Here is a 27,276-nt window from a genome sequence, read left to right on the forward strand (position 1 = left end):
CGGATAGGCACCATGGAGGTTTAGTCCAGTAGTTCCGCTGTGTGATAATAGCCGCGCCAATCCTGATTATATGGATGGGCTGTGATTGCTCCGGATGCGCATGCTCATCCCGTGTCTCTCATTCTGTGTCTGTGTCTGCCTCTGCCTTATGGAGCTTACCCAAGGATTCACTGATCTCACTGATCTAACTGGGTAAGTAAGTAAGTCTGGATGGCTATCGCGATGCGACTAGTCTAGTCAGTCGCTGGGATTAATGGATCCCCCAACTTGAATCCTGGGCTGCACTCGGTAAGTAACTGGGATAGTGCCGAAGGGGGATCAAGGTGCGACCCTGGTTCGTATCGGAACCCTCGGGCATGGGAGGCGGCAATTATTTGATGCACATAGGATCTATGACCCTATGATTGCGATCAGGCGGAATGATTCCTTCCTTTCCTTCTTTCTTTTTCTTCGCTTTATCCCCCTTCCCCTCCTGCTTCCCATTGCTTTTTTGCTTCAATGAAGACAAGGGACATAAAGTAAAATTAAAAAAAAAAAAAGAAAGAAAGAAAGAAAGAAAAAAAGTAAAATCAAAAAGGGGGAAAGAAGATCAGCAAAGAAAATAATCCCAGGGTGCATTCCTGTAATTGAAGTTCCTTGCCGAACATGGCTGGATTGGGAAAGTTCCTGGTCGGAAGCGACCAGCTCGGTTGCTGACCGTTTATCCATGCTGGGGAACCGGTCGGTGGTTCGAGTCTGGAGAGTTGATGACTGATGATTGATGAGAGTGTGTGTGAGAGTCAGATCCTACCTTAGTAAATTAAACTAGTTACTAGTTAGTCACTTAGATGCTCACGTTGTGGATATACAACCAAAATCACAAAAGGGTAACATTTTTATGGAGCATACGACCATCTTTCCTGCCACCGGATATACGAAAGGAAAAAATCTAAAGGCAAAGGGAAAAAATGGCGCAGGTGATAATTTGACTTCTTCCATCCCTCGTTCTACAGACCTTCGATTGCGTAAAATCCAGGTTTAGCGGCCAAACGCCGTCCCGTCAAATTGGGTACGGAAGTTTGTTTGGGTCGAGTCCATCGGGCGCGGTGACGGGTTGGGTTTAGATAGTTCTGGGTAGTACCACCACCACCACCACATCCAGCGTCACTAATTCGTCTAGTCGGAGTCTGTCCCATAGTCACTCGGTGACTCCGGGGTTGATGGCTTTTCCTTTTCTGCTTCCTTACAGCCGGATTACACCCGGGGTTATTGTCCGCCTTGCTGTTTTTCCTGGTTCACCCTCATCATCCCATTCATTCCATCGGTGGAATTGGGGAACGAAGAACCGTTGGAATGGTTACGCAAAGGAGTAACTGGCCATGTGTGAAGGAGGGTAAAGGAAGGGCCATGATCGACAAACACTGGGCGGGTAATCATTTTCATTCTGGTTCCTATTGATCTGATGCCGTTTAGGCGCCCCTCCCCCTTCTCCTCCGTCTGAACCAGAATGCTGGCTGGCTAACTAACTAGTCAGTCAGTCATGCCCTCCCCATGCTTGTGTCTCTCCCATACTCCATCTGGGCAATCTAGTCGCATATTAGGCCGGAACCGTTTTCTGTCGGGCTCCATCCGCTGACAGGCTGAAGGGAGACTAGGAGCTTTAGTGAATTTCAGCCTGCAACAGACGATTCGTCTAAGGGAGAATCAGATAAATAAGCGCAATAAGAGAGGCGGATGCCAAGTAGATAGTATGTCGCAGGAATGGGGAATGGATATTGTCGGAAAAGACCCCTCCACAGTTTGTCATCGTTAATATTTGAATTTTAGGATCCCGGATACTCCTCCGTCTAGTTAATTTACATTTCACCACTACTAGTTGTAGTTATAGTTCCGGTACGGTAAGTTCCCTTGTCGCTTAGTAGTTGAAGCCCAACCGGGATTCATTCATTCATTCATTCTTGGATGGCAAGCAGGCAAGAGAAGGAAGGGAGGGAGGGAGGGAGGGGAGGGATGTGCTTTGGCCCCCAGAGCCACTGGAAGCACAACAGGTTGGTAATCGGATAGTTGCTTGAATTTATTGGATGGTTGGGCTCTTTTTGACCACTGTTTAGGCAGATCGAGGACTTTACTACCACCACTGTAAAATAAGTAATTCACTTATTAGCAATAATAAGTAGTACTTAGTCTACTGTGTGTATGTTGTAGTAGTAGTATAGATGGGAGGGGATGGAACCGGAAAGTACCATACCGAACCATACCAAACGGTAATTACCAACCCGAGCCAGGCCAGCCCCGGCCAGACCCTCTCTTTGCCTCTTCCATTTTCATAACGCAGCCGATGCACCGCTCCACTTCCGGGCTTCTCTTGTTCCCCCCCTTCTACTAACTAACTTACCTTTCCGATATCCTTTCCCTCCACTACTACTGCTACTACTTACTACTACTGGCTCATACTACTACTTACTCTTCCCAGTAAAGTCGCTAATCCATGCCTCTCTCTTTCTTTCACTCTCTCCATAGAGTCTGGAGTAAAACTAACTAGTAGAATTACTACTCGTCCATTCCCTTCTCTCCCTCTCAGCCACTTAATATATACTCTTATCCTTACCCTCCGTCTCGTCCCTCTCTTCTCTTCTTCTTCTTTCCCTCCTTTCCTTTTTACTTTCCCCCGCACCGTCTTTGTTCTGCAAGCTGGTCTTTGCAGCTTCACTGACTCTATTACCACTATTCTAATTACCATTACTACCCCAACGTTGTTGTTCTCGTTGTGGGTGGTTCAATCCAACCTCTCAACCTTCCACTACTACCGTCTGGATCTGGATCTGCACCAGCCATACCCGGTTTCCCTCCCCTCCTCCCTTCAACTTGCTGGTGGTTATTCTGCGTCATTGCCACGAAACCAGCACCACATCGTCACCGTGACTCTTATCTGTGAAAGCATGTATTGCAATAATGCTCTAATATGGTTGCTGGGTTCTGCTAGACCATAACTTTCACGGATATGGATTTCATTGTAAGTGTGGCTTTCTTTTCCTGTCTCTTCCCCCCTTGTGCCTCGGTGTGTGTGTCTGTCTTTCGCATCGGTGAATGATGTTGGTGATGTGTGAGCATGACGTGCACTTTCATGTCTCACCGGGGACAATGCGTTTGGGCTTCTTTGCACTGAATTAGGCCTTTTCTTCCTTGCTCGCACCGCGCAATGCGCGCATAATGACCGCGTGCAACATGGCAGGGATCCTGACTCTTGCGCTTGTCCTTGTCCACCCCGTTTCTACACAGTGGATCCCTGTCTGCTTTCTCCAGCTAACACATCCTCCCTCTACTAGCTTTCTTTGACGCATTTCTGCGAGGTGCATGGTCCTACCTCGATCATCTGCTCGCAGGTCCTACCGTTCCCCTGTTCACAATGCTATCCCGACAAATCTGATTCCTCTCCCGACGATACCCCTGCCACCTCTCACGACACTGTTTCATCTCACGGCCTGCAGAGCCGCACGAATAACAAATCTACCCCAAACAAACTCTCAGAAAAGAATAACGACTCCTCCGAGAGGTCTCCCAGAATAGAAGACCATCCCTATTTCCTGAAAGGCCAGGCCACGCCGGCTGATACTCAACAAAGACTCAACTTTCTTGGTGGCGCAGACGGCGACACGTGCGCCAGTTGCAGCTTGACTCTACCTGAAGATGTGAGCAAGCAGCTGCCCCCAGGTGCGCCAGGAACGGCCCGAAGTGACGGCAAAGGGAGGAACGGCAGTCCTGTTTTACGGTCTAGAGAGGTCGTCTACTCTTGTGGGACCAGTCACGCCGACCACGATGATACCACACACGACCCGCATGTCCATGCTTCATACCCAGACTCTCTTCATTCGGCCTCTGTTACATCGGACGCCTCCTGTCATACACACATCCTCACCTATCTTTCATTGCGCGGACCCCCCAACCCGGCTGATTACGCGCTTCTGCGACGCTCCTCCATTCGAACACTGAGTTGCGAACTCTTGCCCCGCGGTCTTTCCTCGGGCCCTATATGTTTTGGCGATTCTTCTGCAGGCTATACGATAGCTTACATCTTTCGCCTGCCCGACCCCATGGCTCGCGGGAAACGGCGTAGCTATGCCCTTGTCGCATTGGCAGGCAAAGACGCCGGTCGAGCATTCCGTGCCTGCCCTGTGATTTGGCGCGCATTCGGTCGCATTGCCACGGGCATTGTCAACTCAGCGGAGAAATACCAGGAAGAAGAAAAGCGTCGCGACGAACAAAACAACGCATCGAATAGACGCGGGAGCAAACAGTATACCCCTGTTTCTTCCTTCCTCACAGGGCGCGCTCTTGATCCGGACGGACAGCTTCGTCGACCCGGTCAAGTTCGAGCGAGAAATCTTTCGGAAATCGTGGGAAACCAATACATCTTTGCTGAAATACATGCACACTTTGTTGCACTTCTGCAGCAGTTGGGTACGATGTTTGGGGCCTCGCCCATCTCAGAAGAAAGATTCGTGTGCAGTACAGTGCGCGAAGAAGACGCCAGTGCTTCACGGAAATCTTCATTAGTTCCCGGTGGCAAGGAGAAGCCGCAGGATAAGCTTTCGCGCCAATACGAGGACAGCGATCTGGGAATGTCCACTTTGGACATCTCCTCGGGGCCCAAGCCGATTCCCATTGCACCTCGCCGACCAGTGATCGCATAGCCTGTGAATCATATTTGCGCTACGGCATACCTCAATTGGCTGCATTATCACATTCGGGCCAATCACATTACTTGTTCATTTTCTTGAAAGCGGAGCATTTCAACCGTTATCCGCGATTCGACTGTCATCATACATGCAGTCAGCAGTCTCATGTGACAATTACAACCCTCACATGATTGACATCATTTCGGCGTTTACTTCCGGTACATGGACAGGACTTGACATAGACTACGGCATGTTTTTCTATTCTCAGAAGGAGGCGGAGTTTCGGCACATTTACAGGAAGCATGGCTTTTTGAGTTTATATTCTCTTTCTATTCCCCCAGAGCGTGGGTAGATAAGCGATCTGTGTTTTGTTCTATTCCGCCTCACCCTTTCGATTCTCTCCGACGTGATTCGGACTGTTTTATTACGACTTCTATTAATCGCCAGAAGCGGACGACTTGACGGACGCTTGTTTTCACATGATTGAATGTCATTACGAGGCAACGAAGGATGCACTTGTGAGGCATTTGGCATGACATGCATGTATGTACTTTTACGGAAAGGAACTTACTTTATTGGAACTTAAACAAGGACTGTATCTTGAGCTATCATCACCAATACACAGTAATTGTAGTGTTCTCGACCTCACCGATAAGATAAATAACCGGTGCACCCACCAAGGTCCTTGTAATATAGACAGAAGAACCTAAGTTCCAAGATAGACTAAAACACTAGCTCGGAAGTCTAAGCTTAAAAGTAATAAAAGCTACCACATAATGTACTAGCTAGTAAGCAACTAACTCAGCTACTTACTTCCACTGTTATCTATCTACTATCCTTTCCTATCTAACTATCTACAGTAAATAAAATCCACAATTACTCAAGCCGTATCGACTTAAACTTTAAGTGGACGTCTAACTACTATCCCATTTATGTGGGCTAGTCTCGGGATATATAGACCAGTTGAATAGTTAGTATGATAGTATAAATGACGCCATCCACTCACTCCACTTCACTTCACGTGAATCATGACATACATACATACATGCAGGGGACTACTTTTATGTGCGTAAGGTCGGCTTTACTTGGGTGGATAGAATAAGCAATGCGTGCCATATAGATACATACATACACGTCTACTTGCTATTTATGTATGTCTGTTAGCTGAGCGGAGTATTCCATGAATCATCGCATTGCCGTTTTGGATTGAGGCGTGTAGAAGTCTCTGTATATGATAAGAAGAAGCAAATGGAGTGACATTGCAATTGGATGTGGTATATGATATGAGATAGTAGTTCTTACTTATTGTATAGGTCTGAGTTGGTATTGCTTGCATACATAGTGTACTAGATAAAAACCTGGCATACTATTACACACAATAGTCAAATTGTACTACCACATACCATAATGATACTACTATACTACTGCACCACCCCCATTACCAAACCCCCAAGGGATAATTTTGTTGTAGGTGGGTTGTGCTGGATGGTGTCATGGGCTGTGTTGATGATGGCTAGTAGTTTGAGATGGAGAATTGGGGTAATGTTCTTGATAGATTGGAGATTTGGGATAGTGATGTGAATACTATCTGAATGTTGGTATATCGGATATCCAGTCTGAAGCTACTTGGCTCTGATGTAATTGACCAGATACCGAATGGAACGTTGGATCAGGATATACTCGAGCATGTATCATGTAGGCTGTCAGCTCGTGCATTATAATCCTCCCAAATGAACTTTTCACTGTCTAATAGTATATACATGCAATCATTTTGAAACGCCAAGTTATGCAAGTTACTACCAATCACCTTCACTATCGCTTCCAGGGTATGCCTTCTTCCGCAGCTTCCATAGAGATTTCTCGCGTTGTGCTGCTTCTCGTTGCCTGCGGCTGTTGTCTTCAACCACCGTCATCCAGGGTACTTTGCTCGCGCGCCGGATTCTGTCCTTCAATACCTGCTTCTCGGACTCCAGGGTAGCGTCCTCCGCAGCGGCAGCTCCCTTGTCCTTCTTGAGTTTCTCGATTAGCTCCCGATGGCGTTTCTCGGCGGCACGGGCGGCGTAATAGTCCTCGCTGATGGCCCAGTTGGGATTATCCAGAAGACCACGCACAAGGACGATGCTGTGACCCTGCTCGAGAACGCCACGGAGAGTCGATCCGGTAATGGGAGTGACCAGTTCCAGCTGGTGGGAGGCGACGTTCACGGAGCGGACAAGAGCCAGGCCCAAGCAGTGTGAGACTTTCGGGTCTAGGGGGTTGCTGCTTCCTGCTCCAACGAAGAGGTAAGGTAGGTCCTCGTTTGGTGTCCGGGTGATGCTGGATTCGATAGTCGATGTCCCGACGATAGGAACAGCTTCGGCTGAGTCTTGCATGTCGATATCGTGGTCTCCATCTGTTTCAACGTTGGCGTTGTTCGCGAACATTGGTCCACTGTTCTGGCCTAGGATGGCGTTGGGGGACTCAACAGCCACGACAGCGACGATCGACCCGTCTAGAACCTCATGGAGCAGATCAGGGTGGATCTCGGTGCCCATGACCATGATACCCTGGATGCCCTGTTGCGGTCCCGAGTAGTGGACACGGAACGGCTTTGTGCGAGAAAGTGGTTGCTCAAGCCATAGTGAGTTGTCGATGCCGTTAGGACGCGACATGTGGAAATACGACTGCATTTGCATTGAGCGGAGCTGTGCGCTCGACCGGCTGACGAAGTCGGTTGGCTGAGATGGGAGGATTGTCAGAGGAATCTTGGCCTGGTAGGCTGCCTGGCCCAAAGGCTGGACAACTTCAGTCGGTCCCTTTTCGCTCATATATACAACATCGGAAAGACCAAGCGATCTGACCAGCCAGGTGGCAACTTCCAGACCCAAGCCGAAGATCCAGCCGGGGTAGTTGATGATGAGGGGACATTGGGGGTAGCTCGCTTGAAGGGCCCGGTAGCGCTCCATGAGATCCATGGCGGCAAGGACGTAGTGATCGGGGTCTTCTTTGGGTGATGTAGCTCCAATATGATGGCTTCGAACTATCGTGCCGTCACGGGAACCATCTAAAGATGGGTGGGAAAAGGGAGGACCAAAGACAGGTGAACGGAGATGGGCCAGATAGACTTGACCCATCGGAGCGAATTCCGGCTGACCCGGGTCCAAGTCCAGGAAGGCAACCCCATCAGTGTTATAGTAGTTGGTCTCTGTCTGCGGCGCCGGGCTGAGAAGGTGGTTCAACAGATATCGACTGAACGTAGACTTTCCTGATCCCTTCGGTCCGCAGATGAGAGTCTTCAGCCGCCCACCACGCTGGGAGAGGGATTTGATAGCAGAGCTCCATTGTTTCTCGAGATGAAGTGGCCTCAGATGCCGTTTGAGGGAATCATCCGCAGAAGTGTATAGCTGTACGACACTTAGTCACGATGCAGACGGCCAAAGACAGTCAGGTTTAGACTTACCACTGAGAACGTCCTCTTGGTGGACTGAGGAGTGCCTTTGAGAGTGAGCTTGTCCGCTGTGGTATTCTTGCCGTTCCATATCCGCTGATACAGAGGTGAGAGTTCCTTGAGACGATAGATTCCGCTATGGCATGACTTGAACTCCACCTCTGCCTCGCCATTGACCCCGGAAACGCATTTAATTACAGGCAGCGAGTGCGTCGAAGGCGCGTAGACCCGATATACCTGGGATGAGGGGTGCAGTTTCGCTCCCATCAGACTAACCACGCCTCGCTTGACCCAAAGATCGTAGTGACCGATCATCACCAAGCTCTGTAGACAAGTCAGCACTGCGCATATACACCGGCTGGACATGCATACCATCTTCTCCTTGATGCGGACACAGAGCCTATGCTCATCACTGTAGACTATGCTGTTCTTGTTCAAGCGCGCTTTTGACAGGGGAAACTCCTGGACCTGAACCGCAGTATCTGCAGGCGATTCGTACCTAGATCCCATTAGCACTGGGCCTGAACCGAACTGCAAAGCAACAATTACCCCTCCTCGTCATTCTGAATAGGCTCGAGCCCAATGACACCGGTATTCTCTACAACGAATTCTTGCTCTTCCGACTCCTCGTCCGAAGGCGCCTGATCCTCGACATCCTTCGACGTGTCATGCTCGGGTACTTTCTTGGAGGCCTTAGGAGGCTGATCGTTGCGTGCTTTCGGCGTAGGCTTCTCAGCCTTCGATTGTTCTTCCTTTCGCCTTGATGATCGCCTCGTTTGGACTCGGTTCTCTTCGGTTGCGGCTGAGACGACAGGCTCGTCTAGTGAGCGGCGCGCTCTCTTAGGTGGCGGCTCTACCACTGGTTCAGCGACAGGGGGCTTGACAGCAGCTGCGGTGGCCTGCGCCTGCTGCTGCCGTGCTTTGCGGGCCGCGAAAGCGCTGACCGGGGCTTAAGATGGGAATGTCAGCGATAATTCCTGGTACAAGGGCGGTTGAACTTACCTGCAGCCTGCGCCTTTTCAGCTTTGCGCTTCATGATACTCGCAGACAGTTCAATTTCTCCCAAAACAGCGACGTTGCGCAGAATCGAGTGCTGGGCGGCGGGACTACCAAAAAGGTGAATATTTGAGGCCGCGGACTTTCAGGTGGTCCGTGCTCCGCGGAGCAGAAAAAAAGGTTATCGCTCAAAAGTTCCGGATCGGCTTCTCCCAACTCGCAGTGACTCGCGCTTTGCGCTATACCCCAGGATTTTCTTCTACGACGTACTTTATACTCCGCTGGGTCTTCTTTGTGTTGATATAACATACTCTAGCGGTACAAATTAGGCACACGTGCGATCACCGGCGCTCCGCATCGCAAGTTCGGAGCTGCTTTCCCCTCGAATTTCCGCATACGAAACGGACCGTCGATAAGTCACAATGGCACCCAAATCGAACAAGAAAGCTGTGGAGGAACGGGAGCCTACTCCTATGAGCACATCGTCTGCTGGCGAATCTTCCAGCTCCGAGGTTGAGTCGACCCAGAGCGGAAGCGATAGTGACAGCGATTCCAGCACTTCTTCCAACGAGAAGACTTCTACCCAGAAGTAGGTCTTCTCAATTGACTCAAATGAAGGTTATGTCAGTGATTAACGATGTGCTCGTATAGGACCTCCCGTAATGTATCTCTAGCCGCACCCCAACCTTACAAAGCCCCCTCCGGATTCAAGTCCTTGAAACAACAAGCACCACCGAGATCCAATGTCTCCTCTCTCCTGTCCGATCTTCGCGGCAAGCAAGTCTACCACATCACGGCGCCAGACTACCTTCCTCTCTCCAAGGTCGAGGAAGTCTCGTTGGCCAAGATCATGCAGGGCAAGCCCGTCCTGAAACACAAGGGTGTGCAATACGGAATTCCGGTGGAAAGCTTTGCGCAACCCGACCTGGGTGGAAAGACGCTCCACCTGTACGACTCGAAGACCAAGACCTACTACAGCACCGCCGCCAGCAATATCCCCAGCTACCACATCCAAGAGATGCTCGATATTCCCGAGGTCAGCGATGAGACCGTTGCGCAAGCTGTACAGGAGCAGATCAAGCCCCCGAGGAAACATCCCAAACACTTGAAGATGCGCTTTCACCCCGTAGGAAGTGGCGTGGAGCCCCCCGAGACCCTCGGATCCAGTTCGGAGGAGTCGGAAGATGAGAAGCCTACATTCAAGGTCCCCAAATCGCTGGAGAAGGAGCGGGATGAGAGAAAGCGCAAGAACCACCCTACTGAGGCGGATGGGAGCCAGGCCGAGGCCGGTGATGTGCCTCGTAAGAAGTCCAGAAAGTCCGCTCAGGAGGGAGGTGAAGGCGAGGACAAGAAGAAGAAGTCCAGCAAGAGCCGGGAGGAGAAGAAGCGCAAGAAGTCCGAGAAGTCTACTTGAAGTGCTTGATGATATTTCTTCTTTTTCTTCTTCCTTATCGTCTTTTCTTTTCATCAAAAGTTGGCAATACTAGATGGGATGTGTTTTTGCTTTTACTCTTCCGGCGTGTGGGGAGTGATTTCTGACGAGCCCGCTGAATTCTACGTTGCATGCCAGCCATGGGTGTGTCCGTTTGTGCATAAGTCCAGAGTTAAATCTCATGCATAGAACTCGAGTAGTGAGTGGACCATTGCTTCGAGCAACTGTGTACTCTGTACCGCGCCCAACTTGCAGGTGCAACAGGCTAGAAGGATTAGCGGGCGGACGTTAGCCCGGATGAAGCCGTCTCACTAGCACGGGCTGCCTATCCAGCCATCCCGAGAGCTGCGAACGAGGTCAGGCGCTTTTCGCGCTCGAGCAGTAGGACAGCGCCGTGGTCCTAAATAGAATTGTACTTGGCGACAATGAAACCGGGTAGGTCCACGAGTTCCTGAACATCAGACAGTGACTATGCTGGCATAACATCTCAGTGGGTTCAACTAGTTTGGATTGATAGAAGGAAAATAGTAGACAACCAGCGGATGAAGTGGAAGAAGGCCCACCAAAGCCTTTAGTGTCGATCAACCCCGGGCTCTGTTTCGACCAAGGCTGCTCGGCATGGCCACTAGGCCCCCGTTCTGGAGCCTCGTGGATCGGGAGGGTGTCTGTCAGGCTAATACGTACTAGTAGTAGTATCCGGGTAGATCGCCCTCTACACCGTATTGTGCTGGGACACATCAGTGCCTCCTGATCGAATAGAAGAAGCATAGAATATCCTGGTTCTCTCGGATTCCCAGGGTTCCCCTTGCGCCTGCACCGCCGCGACGGTGAGTCGGTATTGTTACCGACTATTACCATCTCCCCAATAATTAGCTAATGACACCATCCCATCAGCGTCGATCTTTGACTGGCTGCGGGCGCTACCGCAATCACATGTGATGCTTGTGATTGGACAAGTAGATACTCAGGCGGACAGCTGATACGGGCAAGTGACGCCAGACCCCCCCAAATCAGTCGTTGGCTCATCTTTCTACTTTACTTACTATTCCATTCATCCCATTCCATGTTGCTCTGCTTCTGCATCGCACAGGCTGCTGGCTCGACCGCTTAAGCCTGCCTCGCTCCTTATTTAATTTTTTCTGCTCTCTCGTGCCATGTCTTAGTCTTTCTCTCTCTTCCGGCCATGTTTCGCACGCCCCAGTCTCTCTTGCTTTGACGGTTCTCATTGTCCGGAACCGTACCGTTACTCCAACGGTGCTTATCACCTTCCCAGCTGTGTGTGGACGCTGTGGGTGTCACATTTCCTTCCTCGTTGCTTTTTCTCCTTCCCCGAGAAAAAGCTCTTCCTATGCCCGATCGAGCTGGATCCAAGCTAATATGTTTGATCATGGGCCCTTAGTCGAGTACCTATTCGTCCACGGTCCTAACGTGACTTGAACCTACTGACTTACCTTGAACCGTCAAGCCCGGATCACATTTCAGCGCTGTCATCTGCCCGGGTCTCCCTGGGTTCTGTCGTAACAACTACTTCCTGTGAACCCTGTTCATTCCCGCTCGCTTTGTCCTACACTTTCTTCCTATGTACCGAAAATGCGACCCTTTATAGATGACGCAAAGCGGCGGGTGGACCGTAGGCTCAGCGCAAGCAGGCAGTCCATATCGAATAGCCGCATGTTCGCCAGTGTTCTTCCCGAACGTTTAAGAGAAGATGATGACTCGCAGGTGGATTTCAGTGCTCCCCCGGGCGGTATGGGGCCTCGAGAAGGTCATATGCAGTACATGCACCAGTCTATATTCGGCATGATTGCTGCGGTGGGCTCGAGATCTGGCTTTCATGCGCGGTTCGACGAATCGAGTGATAGTGAAGGAGAGGACGAGAACCGTGTCCGCAAAGACGCCGAGAACTTGTCTGCTACCGCTGGTGCACTGCCAATTAGGAGCGGGAATGAATCGCCGCGATTATCTCCCAAGCCGCAGAGCCCGACTCCGGAGCGCGGTCGTCGCCATCGACGAACAATATCCGATAACAAGCTATTGCGCCCGTTCAAGATCAACTCAAGGCAGAACAAAGGTCAGGAACCGGCTGTACAGTCCGAGCCCCCGACGGGTGATGAAATGTCTCGAGCCTCCACTCCCAAACGGCCTCGCAGTGCTACTCCTAGGGCAGCCCCTGTCCTTAGTCGCATGGTAGAAGCACGGGCTCTGTTGGACACAGAGGATTCGACTAAAGGCGCCCAGTCTGCTACGGAAGAGAATCGTGACGAGAGTGGGAAGCAGTCATCCGCATCAGCACTTTCATTACGGCTCAAGGAGATGTTCGGTTTTGAGGCGCCGGAAAAGGTGCTTGTTGAGTACGCGTGCTCCTTTTTGCAAAGCATGCTCTTGCAAGGGTACATGTATGTCACAGAAGGACACATCTGCTTCTACGCCTACCTCCCTCGAAAGTCCACCGTCGCCATCAAGTCCGGATACGTCTACAAACGTGGCCGGAAGAATCCCAAATACAATCGGTATTGGTTTTCGCTGAAAGGGGATGTTCTCTCATACTATGCAGACCCGTCGAAACTTTACTTTCCTAGCGGCCATGTTGATCTCCGTTACGGAATTTCGGCTTCTTTGGCTGAGCCAAAAGACAAAGGGCGCGAAGTTAAAGACTTCCAGGTCACCACCGACCAGCGAACATACTACTTCAGAGCCGATAGCTCCTCGAGCGCCAAAGAGTGGGTCAAGGCTCTGCAGAAGGTCATATTTCGCACCCACAACGACAAGGGCAGCGTCAAGATCTCCTTCCCCATTGAGAGTGTCATCGATATCGAAGAGAGCCCCATGGTAGACTTTGCGGAAACTTTCAAGATCCGCGTGGTTGAGAGTGAGGAGACCTACGCCATTGATGAGGTACGTGCCCAACTTTTGGCATTCCATGCTCACTGCTGACTATACTGCAGTACTATTTCACGTTTTTCAATGACGGCCAGGATGCATTCAACTTCCTAAGAGGTCTCGTTGCTGACACGCCTATGAAGCGGTCGCAACTGACCCTATCACCACAGCCTGAGCAGACGTCTCGCTCTCGCCGTACTCGGGCCTCCCAGAATAGGTGGTCGATCACCAGCGGGACAAGTCAATCTCGGGGCATTGGAAAATCTGGCAATCGACGACGAAGCGCAAGCACGGGGCAGTTCAGTTTCGGGCAGGATGCCTTGAGCATGTCTCCACCTATGAGACAGCAGGACTCATCTCTGTCCTTCGGAAACTCCTTTGAGCAGGCAACTGAGGCATCTGGTATTCTGCAGTCCATGACAGATACCACCGAATCTGCCAGCCAAATATTGAACCGAAGCGATGTTTTTCAGTCGCCTACGATTCGTACAATGAGACGAGGCCCTTCGGCCGCCGAGAAGACTGCTCGTCGGCACTCGGATGAGACAGCGCGGTCGGTGCATACGACCAGGAATGGTCCTGAGATACAGTACGCCGTGAGCGAGTCTGACCGTGATACTCAGACTCCTACTGGACTTCACCCTTCCACTTCGGCGCTGAATGAGCTTGCTCGGGCCGGGGTGTATCCTTTGCAGCGCGCAGCAGGATTCGCCGAGTACTTGAAGACACGATCGAAGCAGATGAGTAACTTGCTGGCGAGTGAATCTATGGGCTATCTCGAGAAGGTTTCTGGGATGTGGGCCGGTGGCGGCAAGCATTACGGAGAATCCGAGAATATACTCGCGGATGACCAGGCTGTCGATCCCGAAGACCTCGAGGCTGGTTGCAAAGACGGTGACCGATTCCGTGAACACTTTGCCCTTCCGCCGAGTGAGAAGTTGCAGGCATCGTACTTTGCGTGGCTACATCGGATGATCCCACTATACGGCAAGATTTATATTAGTCAGAAAAAGCTGTGCTTTCGCAGTCTTATGCCCGGGACTCGTACGAAGATGATCCTTCCGCTTAAGGATGTGGAAAATGTGGACAAGGAAAAGGGGTTCAACTTTGGCCGCCATGGGCTTGTTGTCGTTATTCGAGGCCACGAAGAGCTATTTTTCGAGTTTGGCACAGCTGAGATCCGAGATGATTGCGCTGTCACGCTGCACAAAGGTCTTGAGTCTACGAAGTTTTTGATGGCGTCCGGACTACTTGCAGAGTGCGAGGAGAAGGATGAGTCTGAATCGGCCAGAGCAGAGCACCGTTTACTACAGGAGGCCAGGTTGGACATCACTGGTATGCACAGTTCCCGCTCGGCGATGACTGAGTCCAACGAATTGCATCCCATCTTTGATGACCCTCGCGCTTCCATCATCAACTTCAAGCCTACCGAATCTTTGAGGATTACGTGTCTTACAATAGGCTCCCGTGGTGACGTTCAACCGTACATTGCCTTGTGTAAGGGTCTTCTTGCCGAAGGGCATAGGCCCAAGATTGCAACTCACGCGGAGTTTGAACCTTGGGTGAGAAAGCATGGCATTGACTTTGCGCTAGTCGATGGAGACCCGGCGGAACTTATGCGGATTTGTGTAGAGAACGGAATGTTCACCTACTCATTCTTCAAAGAGGCAACAGCGAAGTTCCGGGGCTGGATTGACGATTTGCTGTCCTCTGCGTGGAAAGCTTGCCAGGACACCGACCTCCTCATTGAATCTCCAAGCGCGATGGCTGGGATTCACATCGCCGAGGCACTTCGAATTCCGTACTTCCGCGCCTTTACAATGCCTTGGTCAAGAACCCGGGCATATCCCCATGCATTTGCGGTCCCTGAGCACAAGATGGGCGGCGCTTACAACTACATCACCTACGTCATGTTTGACAACGTCTTCTGGAAGTCGGTTGCAGGTCAGGTGAACCGCTGGCGGAAGAAAGAGCTGGGCTTGAAGGCCACCGGTCTGGATAAGATGCAGCCGAATAAGGTCCCATTCCTTTACAACTACTCGCCCACTGTGGTGCCGCCACCGTTGGATTATCCAGACTGGATTCGCATAACCGGGTACTGGTTTCTTAGTGAGGGTTCTGACTGGACCCCTCCAGCGGAACTGGTTGACTTTATCCAACGTGCTCGCAAGGATGACAAGAAGGTTGTTTATATTGGGTTCGGGTCAATTGTTGTGTCCGATCCTTCCGCTCTCACACGCACCGTCATCGAATCTGTCCAGAAGGCCGATGTCCGCTGCATCCTGTCCAAGGGCTGGTCTGATCGTCTAGGAGACCCGGCTAGTGCCAAGTCAGAGGTCCCTCTGCCGCCGGAAATCATCCAGATTCAATCGGCACCCCATGACTGGCTCTTCTCGCAGATCGATGCCGCCGCGCACCATGGCGGCGCTGGAACTACTGGGGCAAGTCTGCGTGCCGGTGTTCCTACCATTGTCAAGCCATTCTTCGGCGACCAGTTCTTCTTCGGAACGCGAGTTGAAGACTTGGGCGTCGGTATTTGTTTGAAGAAGCTGAACGTGACGATGTTCTCTCGGGCTTTGTGGGAGGCTACCCATGACGAGCGTATGATCGTCAAAGCCCACAAATTAGGAGCGCAAATCCGAAGCGTAAGTCGTATGTAATCTAGTCATGTTGCCCTGCTAATGATTGAACAGGAGGATGGGGTGGATACGGCTATCCAAGCGATCTACCGTGATCTAGAGTACGCCAAAACCCTGGCTCAAGCGCGCTCCAATTTGTCCTCGACGCCGTTCTCGCCCACACCTTCGGCGAAGACGGTGGCAGAACAGGAAGCGGACGAGGACGTACCCGAGGAGGAGTGGACGATTGTCGAGGACGATACCGAGTTGGACATGAGGCCGACTGCGGTCTGATGTGGATAATTGATTGCGGATTGACGGACTCGAAGCGAAGCATGAACTGCCAACCGACGAGATTTTCCGTCGTATGACTTACGAATTGTGGCATTTGCTCTGTTCGATGATATATGGTTTTAATTTTGCTTTCGATTCGGCTTCCCCACTCTGGGATTACATGGGTCTGGTTTGAGAAACATATGCTGCGATTGATGATTTACGAGATGCACAGCTGCTGGCATGACCTAATACATATTTTCTACTTGCTGTTAAGCTAGTGTTTGGATGAGCGTGCGAGGGTCTCCATGTTTATTTTCGGCAATTATAGATCATATAATGGCACGGCGCATTGCAGATATCTATGATGGATCTACCGTTGTTGACAGTAACTATCATCATGTAGAATTTTCTTTTTTAATGCCTGCTTTTGACACTAAATACATACAAAAGGGTAGTCGGAGACAAAGCTAGAAACAACACAAAAACAGTACATTAAAAGTATCATATCATATCTCTCTAATAAAATGATAATCAAGCAGCCTTCTCCGCTTCCTCATCACCCTTACCTTCAGCCTTTTCTTTCCGTCTCTGCACCACATCCCAGTTATAGACTCTCGCCGTCGCAACCTCCAACGTCTACACAAACACAAACCATTAGCCACAAACCAAACCCAAACCTAAAAATGTAATAGAACAAACATACCGTAATCTGCTCCCTCAAAAACTCCAAATCCTCCTCACAATTCGCCAGACTCTTCTGCGCCGCCGCCAACTTCTCATCCAACATGCTCTCAGCCTCCTCAATCGGGTACGCAAGCATAACATTCGCTCCGAGCCAAAGGTACACTTCCTCCGTATCGGCGGGGGAGACCGTCGCGCGAGCGTACAATGTATCGTTCAATTCGAAGTTGGTTTCGAGTGCTGAGGCACTTGCATTTTCTCTTCTGAGTTTCAGGAATCGCACCATCTCCAATGTCTTCTTGATGTCGGGGATCTTGTCGCGTAGACCCTGGGCCCGGCGCTGCGTGTTGACTTCCATGAATTGGTACTTCGAGATCATCTCTTGGAAGGATCGTAGCGTCGGTTCCACTTCGCTTCGCGAGGATACGTAGTCTGCTACATTGTCGACGAAGGGCGCGGCGGGGATTCCGCGCGGGTTGGTGGGGGGCGTTACTCTGGTTTGGTGGTCCCCAGGGAGAGGGGGGAGGGTTAGTGGTGGTTCTCTTGGGGGAGTGGGTGGTTGTGGTTTGGGGATATTTGGGCTGGGATGGTGGAGAGGGGAGGGGTTTGTTGTGTGGTATAAGAAGGGTGATTTTTGCTGTACAGGATGTGGACTACTCACGAGGAAGTCTTCTTGTCTGCCATGGTGACAGACAGGTTGGAGTATATTAGATAGAAAGAGGGGGAGGGCGGAAGGTAAAGAGATGCACTGCAAGCCGCGGAGTGAGGAATAATGATAATGATGGAGTGGGGGAGTTGATTGCCTGTTTGGGAATGGTGTCATCTGCGGCGATCTTCATCATCAACATACTATCTATCTACAATCTACAATCTACAACTATTCTTCCTTTCTCTTACCTACACAAATAAACTAACAGAATGTTATAAAGATACATACATCTACACAATGGTTCTTTTAACAACAACACCCTCCATCCTCTCCGCCATCAAGGCCCTCCCTCCTACCTCGCGACATGACTTCTCCCTCCCCGATACCTTGAACCTCGAGGACCCCATCTCCCACGACCAATTGATCAAGATAGCTCGATACTTCCGACAACAAGATACCACCACCACCGCTACTACCTCTACAAACATCGATAGTAGCAAAACCCTGAACTCCCTCCTCCGCGGAACGAAAGTCTACGTTCCTTCTCCGCCAAAGAAACCCGAGCCGGTACACACCTATCCCCAACACAATCCCCCAACAGTATACACAAAACAAGACTAACTAACCTGACATAAAAAGTCACCCGAATACCTCGCCCTCAAAGCGCGCCTTCTCGCCGCCGCCGAAACAGACGCCTACAACCGCATGACCTCCTCCTCATCCTTCACCTCATCCGGTTTCTTCCCTCCATCCTCCAGAACCCCAGCATCAACAAAACCCTCAATCTTCACCTCCTCCACACCGACCCTCGAAGCACTGCACAACAAGCACAACCCCAACAATAATGATGATAACGACACAGACCCCCTCACTCCCGGCCTCGTGCTCAACGTCTTCCTCTCCGTCCTGATCACCGGGTTCAGCGTGTACTGGGCGCTGCGGAGTTTCCGGTCCCCGGAGATGCTGGTATCTACTGTGGCGAGGGTGTGGAGGGGCAAGGGCACAGGACAGGGGGTGTCGGAGTCGGTGAAGGTGTTGGTGTCGTTGGGGGCGGCGGTGGTGGTGGGCGTGGCGGAGGTGATGATCTATGCGATTTATTTGAGGAAGGTGGAGGTTGCGAGGGGGAGGGAGAGGAGGGTGAAGGAGAGGAAGGTGGTTGTGGGGAGTGAGAGGGTTGGTGGGGGGGAGAGTAGGGAGAGTGGTGAGGGTGGAAGTAATGGGGAGAGGGTTGGGGAGGGGGATAAAGAGGAGGTTATTTGGGGCAGGGGGGTGAATGGGGGGTTGAGGAGAAGGGTGAGGGAGAAGTGGGAGGAGAAGGAGAAGGATAGTATGAATATGGACAAGCAGAGGGATAAGAGTGAGTGAGGAGCGTATACTGTTAGGGTTGATGTGGTGTATCATATTCTATGTAGTATATATTACTGTATAATGGACTAATGATGGACATATGCACTACGGTTAGTAAGATTGTATCAATAGGAATTCGTGCTAACTACTGCTCACTGCAAGCAATATCATCCTCTTGCTCAAGCTCAGCAACTCTCTCCATAGCATCACCCCCCATATTCCCCGAAAACTCTCTGAACATCAAATTAGCCTCACAGTATTCCGGGTCCTCGAAAGTCGTATTAAGCCACTTCAGCATATCCTCCCACGCCTTGGGCATGACGCACTCGGTAATCAGCGGCTCGCCAGACGAATAGCAGTTGCACCCATGATGCTCAGGAGCAGGAACAGGCAGCCCGAGATCCTGCTCAGAGAGAATATACCCACGGCAACGCGAGGAGACGAAGCTCACAAACGATGAGGGGTCCTTAGAATCTTTACCATCTTTGTCTCCGAAGTCAACGCCAATCCGGTGAAATGGACTGGTGAGACAGATTGCTGATATATATGGACGCCATGCTTCCCCTATCATTTGTTAGCCAGATACAGACAAACCAATTACCAATAACCCTTGAAGCACGAAAAGTAGACATACAGTTACTCCCCAAGTACCGAATAACACCCAACCCCCCATCATCCAAGCCAACCACCCCAATCTTCGCATCAGCCCTAACCAGCCGACCCCGAGCAGCCAAGATCTCCTCAAACACATACTGAATGTGTTCCTGCCAGTCGCCATTCCCAGGGATCTTGTTCCGACGAGTCATAACCAGCGGCGGATCCACCGCCGACTTTCGAGGAACGCAATGCCAGGACGTCAGTGTCATCGCTCGACCGGAGCCACAGTGCCACACCAACTGCCCCGTGTTTGCCAGGACAAGAGCCGTGTCTTTCTGATCCAGAACAGCCCGCGCGAATTGAACAGCCGACCCGACCTCAATCCCATCGCTGCTGAGAGTCCGGTAAGCCCAGATGCCAAGATCCTGTATAGGCTCTCCGAAGACAACGATGACGCGGGAGGCAGTGGACAGATTCTTGGAGATGAGGATGGGCACATGCGCATCGGTAGGTCGGGCTGTAAGTGGAAGCCGTAGAGTGACGAGACCGAGGCTGCGAAGACGAGAGAGGACGATGTTGCGAATGCATGCTATATAGTGGTTAGTATACGAAGAACAATGTTTTCCCTTTTCTGAAGGCATTAGCATACTGTTCATGGCCTCTCGCTGCATCTCATTCCAGCGGGCGTTCTTGTTGATCTTGAATTGGAACTCTTCTTTTGGCGCGGAGATCTTCCGGATTTGGTCATCTTTAGTGATGAAGTACCTGGCTTTGGTTAGTAGATGGACTGGTTTCTGTCTATCTCAGTCCCTTCTTACCCCAGTTTCTCCAGGTCCGCGGGAAAGACAGGTTCCGCAGGGAGGTCCTTTCGGCTGAAGACGAACATCGCGGTGAGTGTAGTTCGACGATGGCGAGAGAACGAGCGTGTGAGTAACAGTGAGTGGATTCAGAAGAGAGAGATATGAGATATGGAGACAGACAGCAGATCTAGAATAAAAGCAACGGCAAGAGCAAACAGAAGAATCAAAAAGAAACTGCAACTTCCCCCAACCAATGCCAGTGAATTTCAAGTGAAGCCAAGTGCAGGCGTTTGTCAATGCATAGCTTAGTAGTACTTCATGTAACATCCGCCCTTCACTGCGCAGACCAATCGACAAGATCCGATGGTGTCACATCCAGCCATGGATGATGCCGAACATAATCACCGAAAATAGCCACACCACTGCAATCCCCCTCTCTGGGAGTACTGTAGATCAGAGACCAGCTCAGATGAGCACAGTACCCAAGACGATGAAAAGGCATATCTTATTCCTCATCATCATCATCTAACAAAAACCTAATATACAAGTCCTCTGACCAACACAAGGAAACGGAGGAAAGTTGAAAACAAACGCCTTTCAGGAAGAACCCGCCGAACCCAATGAAAGCTATCACAAAATATATGTATTCTTTTCGCATAAATTTCCCATACTATTAATTTTACCAACTGGCCTTCTTCACACCGGGGAGTTCACCGGCCAGCGCCTGCTGACGGAATTGGTACTGTACACACCAAACATTAGTATATATCCAGTCAATCAGGTCTCTACTAGGAATAGACTTACTCTACCAAGTCTAAACGCCCGGATAACACTGCGAGGAACACCACCCGCCACACAGCGGTTCTTGATCTGCGTCGAGCGAGTGTAGGCGTGCATGGAAGCGAGCTGGAGCTGAGCCTGGGCGCGCACACGTTGGGGGAGGGAAGTGTTGTGGATCACGTAGCGGAGAGCTTGACTATTATCCAGAAGATAGCAATTAGTAGCTGCTCAGCTGTTTCATGGACCTGGGTTGGAATTACCGTTCCGGCTCGAATTGCTCGAAAACCTTCCGCTTGGTGTGGTCGCGGACAACACGGGGGTTGATGAACCCGCCGAGGTCGAGGATCTTGGACCGGAAGTGCGACATGTTGACCTGGTCAAAGGGGGTTTCCTGGCGCTGATTTGGCTTGAATGCGATTTGGGGATGGATTTGATGGCCGGAGGTTTTGGCCGGAGCGGCGAAAGTCACGGGAGTTCGGGATGCGGATTGCCTGTTTGGGTTAGGGGCATCTGTCTCTTTTCACCCGGAATGGGAGGAGAATTTTGTTGGATATACGCAGTATGAGGGTACTTTTGTAATGCAAGAATTGAGTAAGTTAGATTATGATGTGCTATATATGATGAATCAGTTAATGGATCGTATGCTTAATTCTGGCGAGGTTGCGGAAAGTATCTTTGGTATCTTGTGCCTTGACTGTGCAACGTACGCGCATTATCACAATCTAGGCCTACTTCGAAGCTCTGCACGTACTGGCCTAGAGGCAGAATGGACGGTAGAAGATATAGTATACTTTACATTGTAGCAATAAAGCTGAGTCTGTAATTGCACGCCATAAGCATAGCGACTCGTCATGACCATTTTCAATGGCCATCCTGACCTAGCAGACCAACATATACTTCCAACTATACTCTACGTGCACACCAAGACCTGCAGCACGCCACACTACGTCTATGCAAAATAGACCATACTCCAATCATGGCCGTCCACCGGGGCCTACATACCAGCCTTCCAGCGATGCCCTCCGGCTCCGCACACCTCCCAGCAACACACCACCACCATCAAGCGGAGAAATATGTATACAACATATCAATTGGCAAATGTCGTATGACGGTATCTTCTATAAGCTTATACACAGTAAATGCCCGCAAACTCGACTGACCGACGAACCCGCAGCAACCGGGGCTCTCAAACCACCCACAACAGCCACGCATTCATCCGCCATATCCGCGTGCTCGGAAATCCACCCAGAGCTAATTTAATGCTTCTGGTTCTTGAGGTTGGGGTTGCGGGGGTCGTTCTTGAACTCGGCGGCTAAGGTGTAACAACCGAGGTTAGCATGCATGATTCGGATCGAGAGAACAAGGGATTCGATGTTGGATTCAAGCTGACGCTTGACACCGTGCTGATATTGGAGAATGTCGTAACAGGTTCACTTACTCGACATCATGACGTTGGCGAAAGAGTTGACACCGTAGAGGATGACCAGACCTGTAATTCGAAATACCGTTAGAAAGCCGCTATTACCCCCCTCTCTCTCAACGCGCTTCAATGCGAGTTATTCTGTCATATCTGCATAGCTATCCAGGCTAGACATGGCCATTCAACAAGGTAATAGGTGTGCATGCATACCGGCGGCGAAGAAGGGAGCCATGGGCTTGGCTAAATGAGCAAAGCAAGTCAGTTCATATCCTCATCTCTCGAACCCAACATGGGCGCGCCAGGACCAAGGCAAACGTACCAACGGGGGTGGGGAACTTCTTTCCGAGGAGAGACATGGTGGGCAGATCGTTTGATTGAAAGCGAAGTGCTGGGTATGGAGGAAAGACGGGAGTTGGAGCAGCTGGTGAAGGAGCGACGAGGACGAGAGCGGGTACAACGAGGTTTGTCCGGGAGTCCGAATCCCCAGCCGCTTTAACGCTTCGGGAAGGATTTGCCTCGCCGCTTTTACGGCTGCGTCTATCGCTGGTTGCCCCTCCGCAGTAAACAATCAACAATCACGACAACGATTAATCAAGGCAATACACTACACGAGTTTCTTCCAGCAGATACCTGATATTTCTTTCCAAAACAACTGCAATGGCAGACCACCTCCAAGCCTCCGTCTCATCCCTAGGATCCTCCCTCCAACTCCTCGATTCCTCCATCTCCACCCTCGATTCCGGCATTAGCGACTTTCCCCGACTATGCAAGGTCTTGCAAACAACCCGAGTACGTGCACCCCTCACCCCCTAATCATATGCCTAATCTAACTCCAAAAGCACTTCGAACTCCTTCCCGAACCTACTCTGCGCGAAGCTCAACAATCCCTGCTAGACGAAATCACTCCCAGCATCGCCCACCTGCTCTCACTAGCGTCGAACCATGTGGAGAAGCTCTCGCGACGAGAACAAGGACTGAGAGCTAAATGCGAACTGCAAGAGGGGAGAATGTACTCGAATGAGAGCCGTCAGCCTTCGAGAATGCGTAGCGCTTATGGCGACCGACTACAGAGCGGGGGCGCCTCAGGGAAGGCTGCGAAGGCGGCGGAGTTGAAACGACTGATGCAGAAGAAGGAACGGTTGCAGTATGCGGTGGAGAGGTTGGAGCTGCAGAGTACACAGAGGGAGAGGCAGTTGAGGAAGAGTATGGCGTTTCACTAGAGCTCGGCTTGATGGATGAAAGTGATGCTTGCTGAGAGCTCTTCGACTAAGATGGGATCGTTTGAGCCACCTCGGGCAATCCTGCGAATGTAGGATATCAGATGACTGAGGATATGGCTAAGGAAGATATGGCTTGTGGCTACGATGTTATTTCTCAGAGTCAAGAGGGGGTGCATCTCGTCAGGGAGAGTATAGCCCCGATTCGGGATGTGCGGCCGCATATCCACTTATGGCCGTGTCGAGTTATGACTATGCTCTACAGGTCGACACTGCATAATGAAAGTGCAGATCCGCTGTGAATAGGACCACCCGCGCGAAACTATAGCCATCGCGCGCCACTATGAGCGGAAGCTGCCAGAGTTGGAGGACAATGTTGGGAAAATTCAGTGTTCACGTGGAACGCTCAATCATACAAGTCCCTGGGGCACTTGCAGAGGGATCTATAGAGCTGCCCCTACCGCTACGCATGATGCCCATGCACAAGATGAATAATGGAGATTGTGCCATTGAGTGAAGAAGTCTTTACAACAGCTATGGTCTATCCTACATGTCATATATCGTACAGGAATATAATACAATGACCATCCTCAACCCACAAACAATGCTCCTAGCCAGGAAGCAACCCAAACCCTCTATACGCCACTTTTGACTCCAAAGTAGATACCCGAAAAAGTAACAAGCTAGCCCAGACCCAGTGATAGTTTAGGCCGAAGGCTTCACCTGCTTCAAAGCCTGTCTGCGCTTCTTCTTCATCTGCTGCTTCTCCCAACTGGGTATCTTCTGGCCCTTCTTCTTAATCGGAGTCTGAAGATCAGGCATACTGCTGGTAGCCTCAATACCTTCCTCCATAGCATCCTCTGCGTCTTCCTCCATCTCCTCTTTCTCAGCAGCCCGCCGGGCAAGTCGCTCCTTCCTACTCTCACCATGCTTCTCACCGAGTCTCAGCGATCTGGCAACACGTGTCTTCGCGCCAAGAGCCCATAGGTCTCCCCACTGGGACTTGCGCGCATCCTTGTACGCTTGCCGACTGAATGATCGGGGGACGGTCCAGCGCTCGATCTTGCCGGCCGGCGTGCAAAGGTCGAAGATGACGTGACCGCGGCGCTTCATTGGTTGGTAGACGATACGGGGCAGGGAAAGGAAGTTGACGCCCCCTGTTTCCTGTTGCTCTGTATAAGGTGTAGGTTGAGTCTCGGATGCGACAGCCTCGTCGGATGATGCTTCGGCTTCTTGCTTAGGCATCTCGACTGCGTCTTCGTATCCGTTAAACGCTGCATCTGCGGCCTCGGTGCCCTGGATGATGCTGTCCTCAACACGACGATCGACACCGCGCTGGACGGCGATGTAACTGAATTTCAGGTCCTCATGATTGCGGTCCTTGGCGCCGATGATGCGCTGGAGGAAGGCCGGACGGATGTAGCGTTGCTGGAAGTGGCAGTAATCTCTACGGCCCTTGGTATGACCGGGGATCTGGTACATGGGGCACTTGTTGTGGTTGGTGCAAGGGGCGACGATCATGCCGGCTTCTTTCTCGATGAACGTGTCTTCTTCGGGCGATTCGGTCAAGTTTTCGTATGTGGTGGATCCGGGGCTGGAGATGAATCGCTTCAAGAGCATGTCACGCGCTCCGGCAACGGCTTCGAAGCCCTTCTGGTGTCCCTTTTCTAAGAGGATCAGAACACCTCCGTTGGGGTTTAGGAGGTTCCATAGGTTCTGTACATGTTCCTTCCGGAGGAACTCTTCCTCAATTCCGAGCAGGGAGTGTGGAGCGATGATGATGTCGTACTGTTTCCGCTTGGGCGGAGCCCGTTCATCTTGCAAGGTTGGCTTCTCGCGAACATGGACGTAGTCGGGCAGTCGTGGCAGGAAGCTGGTATCTTCGAGCATCGCGCTGGCACGGAGACGAAGAGAGTCAGAGCCAGTGACAACGGTCGACCGGCCCACGGGATAGGGGTCCTCTGAGCTGTGCTCTGGCGTCATGGCTTCCCACTCCGCACGAAGGATATCTCTCCACGCCAAAACACCTGCACCACCGGCACTAACATCAAGGACATGGGGGCCCCCTTCTTGTGTCATCAGGTTCCGGATCCAGTCCGTACCCAAGCGTTTCCGGACTTCCACCAAAACACTCAGGACAGATGCATACATGCCAGGGTAGAGAGTGGCAAGAAAGACATTGGCTTCCATTTCGCTCATGTACCGCTGGGATGCTTCTAGAGGAATCGGCTGTTGAGGAGCTTGCAAGCGCAGGGGAGGGGTTGTGGTGGAATAAGGAAGGTATTGGCCGCCGAGTGTGCGGTGGGCGGTATCCGCAATGTGCTTGTTCGAAAAGTCGGACAGAATGACAGAAATAGGGCCCGTCACGCTATCCTTGGGTATGAATATAGTGCTAGGATCGGTGGAAAACTTCCCCATTGTGGTCAAAGGATGGAATTTGGGAGCCGAGTCTGCTGCTGCTTCCTCTTCGAACTGCTCGAGCATGATCTCTCCGCCCAACTGCTCGGCGACTTCTCTCGTCCGTTGCATCGCGATCGTTTCCTCGACTGACGGCGGAGCTTCCATATCATAGACCAACGGAGGTTCGTCGTGTGTGGCAGACTCATCCATCGCAACTTCTTCCCAGCCGCCCTCACCATCTTCACGGTATAGTTTATCCGGATCTATCTCTTCTTCCACTAGGTCCAACTCAGACTCTTGTGAAAGATAGATTGGTTCGCCGTACAACCGAGTATACAGCTGAGTCTCTCTATCGTTTAAGAGACCCTCCGGAAGGTATTCACCAAACTCCTGTCTTGCCTCTCGCACCCGCGCATCCAATGTTTCTTCGTCGCGGTGACCGATCGTCTGACTCAACGCATAATCGAAATCGAGACCTTCGAGGTTAAGGGCTTTCTCGTGATCGTCCAAAAGATCCAGCTCGTGCATAAGCTCAGCCATCTCCAGGTCCGTTTCGTTGATCTTGTCGACTAAGGCGTAAATAGCATCTTTCTTCTCCGCATCGGGGTCGGTCTCCGTCGCTGTCGTGGACGACGCATGCCTCCGGCCGTGCAGCCATTGTTGAGTACGAGCGTAGGTAGCTTCTCTGAATAGGGATTCCAAGTGTAAGGTCGATGGGGATGTTTTGCGGGCAATCGAAGTTCTGGGGCGCCCAGCTATGAAGCTGGCAGCTCCGCGGCGGAGAGGCTGTGAACCGGTCTGCGGCGACCTGGATACGGCCGGACGTAATAGGACATGGGGATTGGACCGGGTCGCCCTGACTGCCGGAGATCGTGACAACATCCTCAACCCTTCCACGGCTCGAGATGCAAATATCAGGAGCTTGTACCTGAAAGAAATTGTCTTGCCACTGGAGAGCTTTTGCCAGGAAAACTCGCGCCAAGCCGCATGCCCATCAGAAATTCCGCAGCTCCTATTGGCTGTTCAAGTAACAGAGCGTTACATAATCATCTAGACCGAATTGGTGCCTCAGGAATCACCAGGAATGGAGAGGTGCATGCA

The 27,276-nt window shown here is 51.3% G+C and overlaps 11 protein-coding genes across 11 annotated transcripts; 5 read left to right on the plus strand and 6 right to left on the minus strand.

Moving 5' to 3' along the window:
• Positions 1-1,729: 1,729 nt before the first annotated feature.
• BO87DRAFT_382580 (folliculin domain-containing protein) lies at positions 1,730-4,670 on the plus strand (the record flags this gene model as incomplete). Its single annotated transcript, XM_025624614.1, has 5 exons — positions 1,730-1,777; positions 1,868-1,877; positions 2,157-2,173; positions 2,963-2,992; positions 3,306-4,670. The coding sequence occupies 5 exons, from the start codon at positions 1,730-1,732 to the stop codon at positions 4,668-4,670; spliced, it is 1,470 nt and encodes a 489-aa protein (XP_025484054.1).
• A 1,710-nt stretch (positions 4,671-6,380) lies between these two features.
• grc3 (putative RNA processing protein Grc3) lies at positions 6,381-9,173 on the minus strand. The gene is made up of 5 exons (XM_025620111.1): positions 9,085-9,173; positions 8,632-9,031; positions 8,455-8,581; positions 8,095-8,406; positions 6,381-8,038 (listed from the first exon to the last, which is right to left on the minus strand). Exons 1-5 carry the CDS (start codon positions 9,116-9,118, stop codon positions 6,452-6,454), a joined length of 2,460 nt encoding a protein of 819 aa, XP_025484055.1. The 5' UTR covers positions 9,119-9,173; the 3' UTR covers positions 6,381-6,451.
• Positions 9,174-9,500: 327 nt separating this feature from the next.
• BO87DRAFT_382582 (DNA-directed RNA polymerase I subunit RPA34) lies at positions 9,501-10,492 on the plus strand (the record flags this gene model as incomplete). The annotated part of the gene is made up of 2 exons (XM_025624615.1): positions 9,501-9,667; positions 9,730-10,492. The coding sequence occupies 2 exons, from the start codon at positions 9,501-9,503 to the stop codon at positions 10,490-10,492; spliced, it is 930 nt and encodes a 309-aa protein (XP_025484056.1).
• Positions 10,493-12,181: 1,689 nt separating this feature from the next.
• atg26 (UDP-glucose:sterol glycosyltransferase) lies at positions 12,182-16,302 on the plus strand (the record flags this gene model as incomplete). Its single annotated transcript, XM_025619065.1, has 3 exons — positions 12,182-13,405; positions 13,456-16,035; positions 16,084-16,302. 3 exons carry the CDS (start codon positions 12,182-12,184, stop codon positions 16,300-16,302), a joined length of 4,023 nt encoding a protein of 1,340 aa, XP_025484057.1.
• A 384-nt stretch (positions 16,303-16,686) lies between these two features.
• BO87DRAFT_372707 (tubulin-binding prefolding complex subunit PAC10) lies at positions 16,687-17,700 on the minus strand. Its single transcript, XM_025622354.1, has 3 exons — positions 17,627-17,700; positions 16,988-17,459; positions 16,687-16,920 (listed from the first exon to the last, which is right to left on the minus strand). Exons 1-3 carry the CDS (start codon positions 17,647-17,649, stop codon positions 16,816-16,818), a joined length of 600 nt encoding a protein of 199 aa, XP_025484058.1. The 5' UTR covers positions 17,650-17,700; the 3' UTR covers positions 16,687-16,815.
• Positions 17,701-17,911: 211 nt separating this feature from the next.
• Positions 17,912-18,979, plus strand: BO87DRAFT_403419 (TMEM199/VMA12 family protein; the record flags this gene model as incomplete). Its single annotated transcript, XM_025625770.1, has 2 exons — positions 17,912-18,214; positions 18,254-18,979. The coding sequence occupies 2 exons, from the start codon at positions 17,912-17,914 to the stop codon at positions 18,977-18,979; spliced, it is 1,029 nt and encodes a 342-aa protein (XP_025484059.1).
• A 127-nt stretch (positions 18,980-19,106) lies between these two features.
• On the minus strand, positions 19,107-20,444 carry BO87DRAFT_299228 (uncharacterized protein; the record flags this gene model as incomplete). The annotated part of the gene is made up of 4 exons (XM_025619088.1): positions 19,107-19,525; positions 19,596-20,147; positions 20,208-20,323; positions 20,377-20,444. 4 exons carry the CDS (start codon positions 20,442-20,444, stop codon positions 19,107-19,109), a joined length of 1,155 nt encoding a protein of 384 aa, XP_025484060.1.
• Positions 20,445-21,037: 593 nt separating this feature from the next.
• Positions 21,038-21,505, minus strand: BO87DRAFT_382587 (mitochondrial 37S ribosomal protein uS14m; the record flags this gene model as incomplete). The annotated part of the gene is made up of 3 exons (XM_025624616.1): positions 21,038-21,100; positions 21,163-21,334; positions 21,399-21,505. 3 exons carry the CDS (start codon positions 21,503-21,505, stop codon positions 21,038-21,040), a joined length of 342 nt encoding a protein of 113 aa, XP_025484061.1.
• An 889-nt stretch (positions 21,506-22,394) lies between these two features.
• BO87DRAFT_421702 (F1F0 ATP synthase subunit i) lies at positions 22,395-22,914 on the minus strand (the record flags this gene model as incomplete). Its single annotated transcript, XM_025627070.1, has 4 exons — positions 22,395-22,450; positions 22,577-22,627; positions 22,769-22,798; positions 22,878-22,914. The coding sequence occupies 4 exons, from the start codon at positions 22,912-22,914 to the stop codon at positions 22,395-22,397; spliced, it is 174 nt and encodes a 57-aa protein (XP_025484062.1).
• A 301-nt stretch (positions 22,915-23,215) lies between these two features.
• On the plus strand, positions 23,216-23,778 carry BO87DRAFT_421703 (DASH complex subunit SPC19; the record flags this gene model as incomplete). The annotated part of the gene is made up of 2 exons (XM_025627071.1): positions 23,216-23,347; positions 23,398-23,778. The coding sequence occupies 2 exons, from the start codon at positions 23,216-23,218 to the stop codon at positions 23,776-23,778; spliced, it is 513 nt and encodes a 170-aa protein (XP_025484063.1).
• Positions 23,779-24,319: 541 nt separating this feature from the next.
• On the minus strand, positions 24,320-27,088 carry BO87DRAFT_372710 (tRNA methyltransferase RSM22). Its single transcript, XM_025622355.1, has one exon. The coding sequence runs from the start codon at positions 26,713-26,715 to the stop codon at positions 24,481-24,483; it is 2,235 nt and encodes a 744-aa protein (XP_025484064.1). The 5' UTR covers positions 26,716-27,088; the 3' UTR covers positions 24,320-24,480.
• Between the last annotated feature and the right edge of the window lie 188 nt (positions 27,089-27,276).

This window comes from Aspergillus neoniger (genome assembly GCF_003184625.1).
Source record: "Aspergillus neoniger CBS 115656 unplaced genomic scaffold BO87scaffold_3, whole genome shotgun sequence".
Classification (NCBI taxonomy): domain Eukaryota; kingdom Fungi; phylum Ascomycota; class Eurotiomycetes; order Eurotiales; family Aspergillaceae; genus Aspergillus; species Aspergillus neoniger.

Coding starts and splice junctions, on each gene's coding strand:
- grc3 (XM_025620111.1), bottom strand. CDS start 9,118: ATGAAGCGCAAAGCTGAAAAGGCGCAGGCTGCAG. Junction 9,032..9,084: donor TGAAAAGGCGCAGGCTGCAG/GTAAGTTCAACC, acceptor TCCCATCTTAAG/CCCCGGTCAGCGCTTTCGCG. Junction 8,582..8,631: donor ATTCAGAATGACGAGGAGGG/GTAATTGTTGCT, acceptor AATGGGATCTAG/GTACGAATCGCCTGCAGATA.
- BO87DRAFT_372707 (XM_025622354.1), bottom strand. CDS start 17,649: ATGGCAGACAAGAAGACTTCCTC. Junction 17,460..17,626: donor GCAGACAAGAAGACTTCCTC/GTGAGTAGTCCA, acceptor CCACCAAACCAG/AGTAACGCCCCCCACCAACC. Junction 16,921..16,987: donor TTTTGAGGGAGCAGATTACG/GTATGTTTGTTC, acceptor GTGTTTGTGTAG/ACGTTGGAGGTTGCGACGGC.
- BO87DRAFT_372710 (XM_025622355.1), bottom strand. CDS start 26,715: ATGGCTGAGCTTATGCACGAGCTGGATCTTTTGGACGATCACGAGAAA.